This window comes from Leptopilina heterotoma, unplaced genomic scaffold, assembly GCF_015476425.1.
Source record: "Leptopilina heterotoma isolate Lh14 unplaced genomic scaffold, ASM1547642v1 Lhet_7, whole genome shotgun sequence".
Classification (NCBI taxonomy): Eukaryota; Metazoa; Arthropoda; class Insecta; order Hymenoptera; family Figitidae; genus Leptopilina; species Leptopilina heterotoma.
The window spans coordinates 1,528,182-1,534,811 of NW_025111161.1; the positions used below are offsets into that span (position 1 = coordinate 1,528,182).

Consider the following 6,630-nt stretch of genomic DNA (forward strand, 5'->3'; position numbering starts at 1 on the left):
TTAATTTGTGTTATTCATACGTGTTGGGTGGAATGGGGTCCTCTCTAATTATATCTTTTTGGCGAGCGAGCAGTTCTTCGGAATTAGAGTCATTAGTGACTGTAGGTTTGGAGAATTTACCAAAGAAGGCCCTTATAAGGCTCCATATTTTGTTCGCACCCATATTCGGTGAGATTGAGAGTTGTCAGAATTATTTTCCTGTTACAGCACGAATAAGTCAGCGTAGGCAGAGGGTTAAATTACTATTAAAAGTTACAATTATTTTACTTCTTGTCAAACTCTTCCCTGTTGAAAAATTGAAACAAAGTGCGTTTAAATAATGTGTTATAAAATGTGTATTCGATGTGAATTTCGTGTTTAAGAACACAATAAATGTGTTTGATGCGTGTATATTGGAACGTTTCAGTGTTTCATAAACACTTATTAGACCTTCTATTGTTGGTCACATTTTCGACAGGGTTGTATATTCAAAGAAACTTACAAATTATCCATTTTCAGCGGAAATTACATCGAGGGTGAAAGCTGAGGATGAAGAGAGTTGTTGTTCGACTTGCAGTACATCGAGCAGTTCCGATGAAGCATCAGCTTATACTTTGCCACCAAGACGTGCCTATGGTGGCGTGAGGATTTCTTATGTGCCAAATGATACTGTTGCTTGTGCTCGACGTCGAGCACCGTCTACTGATACTTCTTGTCATAGTCAAAAGGACACCGAAAAATGTGTCTTATCTTAATGAAAAATACATTTATCTTTTATTTCTATTATTTTACATCCTGGGTGCCTCGCCATTACACACAGGATTAACAGTTTCAGAAAGTCCAATTTCAGAAATGTTCTGAAATCTCCAATTTCACAATTTGTACTTTATTATATTGCAAAAATCGCTATTTCATTAAAGTTCACAATCTCATTGAGTGATGAATTCGTATTCTCATAAGCTTTTAAGAAAAACACTTCTGAATTAAAAGTTTATTTATTTCTGTCTACAAAAACCCTTTGAGTACCTAATCTTTTGTCGATAAATTTATTGCTTCACAATAGGTTTGTGCGATAAAAAACTGTTTCATTACGTTATTCTGGTAATCATCAAACGTCGTAAAGCTTTCTAAGAATAATGGTAGTTTTTTCAAAAGCTAAAAGTGTACAAAATTTACAAATTTTAACAACAAATGAAAGCTATGACTGAGCTATGATTGATAAATGATTGGGAACTCTAAAAGCATTAAATGCAAAATTAAACAATCTTTCATTCAAAACAAACAACTTCTTAAAAAATATGAGAGTATAAATCTCACTCTGGAGTCTCTTGTTATCTTACTTCTAACATAAACATTAAATTCTTTTAAATTTATGAACTTATTTGATAAATTCTTAAATGTTCCTAAATAACTACATGGCTCAACTTACAGACTTAAACAAAACTTATCAATTAGGGAAAATTACTTTTTTCTTCGGATGGTGCCAATTATAAAAATTAGACTGTATTATGTCGAATTTAAAATCATTTGTAATATATGTAAGATTGTACATATCACTTTCATACTAATAAAAATTATCATTCATGTAAATAGTGTCTTAAAGTCTGAATGTGGTCAGTGACTTACAATTTGCAATTGAAAGTTTTTATATTTGTAAAAATATTTTGCTTTCTTTTATTACTTATATGTGACCTGGTCTATGAAAAGGGACCTTACGTGTCAAAAAATCATTTTTTACTTTTTTATTGATTCGGATAGAGTTTGAAACGCTCTTTAAGATGGTGAAAACCAAAAAGTCATAAGTTGATTAGAAGTTTTTTAAAAATTTTTTTAAAGTTAAAAGAAACAAGAGTAAAAATACGAAAAAACTGATTTTTTTGTTATTATACAAATTAAAATAACGATGATGATAATTTTTTATTATTTAGAAAAGTTGAAAGTTTCTTTGACAACTGTCGACAGTTAAAATTCAAATTTGATATCATATTTGTAATCAGCGGCCTCGAAAACCCTTACAAACATGTGTCATTTATTTATACTTATTGTTGCTATTTAGAAAACTTAGATTATTTTTTATGTGTTTGTTATTAATTTATATAAACAATTATTCAAAAAAATTTTTCATTACTTGTATTACGTAAGTACAACTTACGGTTTTCGTACAAAATCAAATCCAAAGAAATGTTGAGTTTCTCCCCCCTCCCCAAGGGGGGGGGGTGACCCAACTTTTTGGTTTTAAGCTAATCACATGTGCCACTACTGATTTATAAAATAATCTCGAGTAAGGTATTTTTTCCAAAATAATGCCAGATTGACTGTACTACAAATATTTTTTGTTTTTTCAATTTATATAGGGTATACTTATTTTTGGAACTTTTCAAAAAAATTAATAACAAAAATTTGTTAAATATATTATTACTTTCTCTTACCTTTGCCGTCAAAATATCTTCAGGAAATTTTTGAATTGAATAATGTTCAGTGAGAAACTTGTTCCTTACGTCGTATCACTATATAAGCAATAGCAGACGGTTTACATTCTTAAAGACCGCAATTAAATATTTTAACTTCATTTTTACAATAATATTATGTCAACTTACTGTTATTTTTATAGGTTATGTTTTATAAATATTTTCAAAACACATTGATATTTTTTCAGGTTATTTATGATAACTGAAAACTAATATAAATTCATTAATAAGTCACATTAAATAAACGCGTTTATATTAATTGCAAACTTTTGTTTGGTAACAAAGCAAATCTTAGGCCAAAGCAGAATAAAAAATGTAACTGGAATATCGGAATCGCAATCACAAACAGAAGAGAGAGTTAGAGAAGGATAGTTGTATAGTTTATTCTTCTCTGTCGTTCTTCCGGTTTTGGTTTGCGATTCCAGTTACGTTCATACGGTTTATACGTTTCTATTTTACTTTGGATTAATAGTGGGGGTAATTAAATTACGATTTTTATTTTTCTGGGCATATATAAATTTAAATATTCTTGAATTTTTCACAACTTTCTCACTTTTCATCAATGTTTTCCAAGCATAAAACGCATTACATAAGTACGATAAGTACATGGTACAACACACGGTACACACAGTTGCCAGATGCGCAGAATAGCCAAATTTATCAACTGCGCAAACTGAAAACTCCACTATCTATAGGCCCCATTATTTTTATTCTTTACAAAAATCAAAAGCTGGTTGCACCTCTTGTAGTATCTAGTCTTTTTGGTTTAATTTGACATGCTTTTAAACTATTTGTGTGAAAAAGATTAGTGAAAATATTCGGAAAGTACCATTTAAAAAACTGTTTTGTGTTATAAATTAAAGTGATTGCTATTCGACCATGGTTGAGGTTATACAGTATTCTAATTCCGCAACCGAAGAAAGTTCAGCAGTTCGCAAAAAAATAATTCAAAAAAATCGAAAAACAAGGTATATATTTCTTTAATTAATAAAAATGTCTAAATTTAAAAATTATCGTTTACTGAGAAAGAACTGAAAGAAGAACGTGATTTTCAATTATATTTCGCCAGAGGAAAATAGTCGTAAGTCTACATTTTCAAAATATTTTATACAAAATTTGGACATTATTATTATTACTAGCCAAACTATCCGCGCGCAAGCGCGCGGGAATGTTGTGTGGGGCTGCTTATTTTAACCAATTTAAAAAATTTTAAAGAAATAATTATTATAACCTAACAAAGAGATTTAACTAACTAAAATTCAAATAATTTCACTCAATGGTCTCAATTTAAATAGAATTTACATTACTAGACTTAAACTATGGCTAGAACAATTACAATTAGTATCTGGGTCATCTTTTGCATTGCTTATTTTATAAAGCCATTTTAAATTAAATACTTTTTAAAGAAATAATAATTATTACACACTGAAAAAAGTTTTACTTGAAATAGCGATAAGTTTCTCTAGAATAACGAAAGTATTAATTGAAGCACTGAATAATTTCGCTACTAAAGTGAAATCTGTAGCTGTAGTTCATCCAGCTAAATATTTTTTGCCGTGCATAACGAAAAAAGAATTAAATTAACATCAGATTTTCTACATTCAAAAAAAAAACGAATTCAAATAGAAATTAATCATTTTACAACTTAACCAAATTCACCACAGAAATCACTGAATTCGATAATTTAGAAGAAAGTCAGACAAAAGCAGGGTTCCTACAGAATCTGGAAAATAATGAAAATGGTATAGAATTTTTAAAAGGCTTCAGGAAATCAGGGAAATCATGGAAAAGGCCTGGAATTTTTAAAAGTTTCTAAATTTTTTCAGTTTTCCATTTTTTCTCTTGAATAAAAATTCAAATAATAATAATAAAGCTAAATGGCATAAAAGACAAAAAAAATGTTGAATTTTAAGCAATTCGATTTTTCGGATTTTTGATAATTTTTAATAATTTTTGATTTTTTACCAAAGAGTCGAGACAATTTAATAAGTAAAGTATTTTCCAAAAGCACAAAAATAATAAAGCTAAATCCCATAAAAGAGAAAAAAAAATGTTGAATTTTAAGAAAATCAAATTTTTGAATTTTTTCGAATTTTTGATAATTTTAGATTTTTTACCAAAGAGTCGAGACTATTAAATAAGTAAAGTGTTTTCCAAAAGCACAAAAATAATGAAGCTTAATCCCATAAAAGAGAAGAAAAAATGTTGAATTTTAAGAAATTCGGATTTTTGAATTTTTGATATTTTCGATAATTTTAGATTTTTTACCAAAGAGTCGAGACTACTAAATAAGAAAAGTATTTTCCAAAAGCACAAAAATAATAAAGCTAAATCCAATAAAAGAGAAGAAAAAATGTTGAATTTTAAGAAATTCGGATTTTTGAATTTTTTCGAATTTTTGATAATTTTAGATTTTTTACCAAAGAGTCGAGACAATTTAATAAGTAAAGTATTTTCTAAAAGCACAAAAATAATGAAGCTAAATCCCATAAAAGAAAAGAAAAAATGTTGAATTTTAAGAAATTCGTATTTTTGGATTTTTTCGAATTTTTGCTAATTTTAGATTTTTTACCAAAGAGTCGAGACAATTTAATAAGTAAAGTATTTTCTAAAAGCACAAAAATAATGAAGCTAAAACCCATAAAAGAGAAGAAAAAATGTTGAATTTTAAGAAAATCGAATTTTTGAATTTTTTCGAATTTTTGATAATTTTAGATTTTTTACCAAAGAGTCGAGACAATTTAATAAGTAAAGTATTTTCTAAAAGCACAAAAATAATGAAGCTAAAACCCATAAAAGAGAAGAAAAAATGTTGAATTTTAAGAAAATCGAATTTTTGAATTTTTTCGAATTTTTGACTTTTTACCAAAGAGTCGAGGCAATTTAATAAGTAAAGTATTTTCTAAAAGCACAAAAATAATGAAGCTAAATCCCATAAAAGAAAAGAAAAAATGTTGAATTTTAAGAAATTCGTATTTTTGAATTTTTTCGAATTTTTGCTAATTTTAGATTTTTTACCAAAGAGTCGAGACTATTACACAAGTAAAGTATTTTCCAAAAGCACAAACATAATAAAGCTAAATCCAATAAAAGAGAAGAAAAAATGTTGAATTTTAAGAAATTCGGATTTTTGAATTTTTTCGAATTTTTGATAATTTTAGATTTTTTACCAAAGAGTCGAGACAATTTAATAAGTAAAGTATTTTCTAAAAGCACAAAAATAATGAAGCTAAAACCCATAAAAGAGAAGAAAAAATGTTGAATTTTAAGAAAATCGAATTTTTGAATTTTTTCGAATTTTTGCTAATTTTAGATTTTTTACCAAAGAGTCGAGACAATTAAATAAGTAAAGTATTTTCCAAAAGCACAAAAATAATGAAGCTTAATCCCATAAAAGAGAAGAAAAAAAGTTGAATTTTAAGAAATTCGGATTTTTGAATTTTTGATAATTTTCGATAATTTTAGATTTTTTACCAAAAAGTCGAGACAATTTAATAAGTAAAGTATTTTCCAAAAGCACAAAAATAATTAAGCTTAATCCCATAAAAGAGAAGAAAAAATGTTGAATTTTAAGAAATTCGGATTTTTGAATTTTTGATAATTTTTGATAATTTTAGATTTTTTACCAAAGATTCGAGACAATTTAATTAGTAAAGTATTTTTCAAAAGCACAAAAATAATGAAGCTAAATCCCATAAAAGACAAGAAAAAATGTTGAATTTTAAGAAAATCGAATTTTTGAATTTTTTCGAATTTTTGATTTTTTACCAAAGAGTCGAGACAATTTAATAAGTAAAGTATTTTCTAAAAGCACAAAAATAATGAAGCTAAATCCCATAAAAGAAAAGAAAAAATGTTGAATTTTAAGAAATTCGTATTTTTGAATTTTTTCGAATTTTTGCTAATTTTAGATTTTTTACCAAAGAGTCGAGACTATTACACAAGTAAAGTATTTTCCAAAAGCACAAAAATAATAAAGCTAAATCCCATAAAAGAGAAGAAAAAATGTTGAATTTTAAGAAATTCGGATTTTTGAATTTTTGATAATTTTTGATAATTTTAGATTTTTTACCAAAGAGTCGAGACAATTTAATAAGTAAAGTATTTTCTAAAAGCACAAACATAATAAAGCTAAATCCAATAAAAGAGAAGAAAAAATGTTGAATTTTAAGAAATTCGGATT

At 26.8% G+C, this 6,630-nt stretch overlaps 1 protein-coding gene across 7 annotated transcripts in view; it reads left to right on the forward strand.

Moving 5' to 3' along the window:
- The window catches only part of LOC122510533 (protein prickle-like), a 45,524-nt gene extending 43,728 nt beyond the window's left edge, over positions 1–1,796 (forward strand). For all 7 annotated transcript variants that reach the window (XM_043625276.1, XM_043625275.1, XM_043625273.1 and 4 more), the window contains one exon: positions 499–1,796. In XM_043625276.1, coding sequence (XP_043481211.1) covers positions 499–734 — 236 coding nt within the window. In that variant the 3' untranslated portion in view covers positions 735–1,796. The remainder of the gene's footprint in view (positions 1–498) is intronic.
- The last annotated feature ends 4,834 nt before the right edge of the window (positions 1,797–6,630 follow it).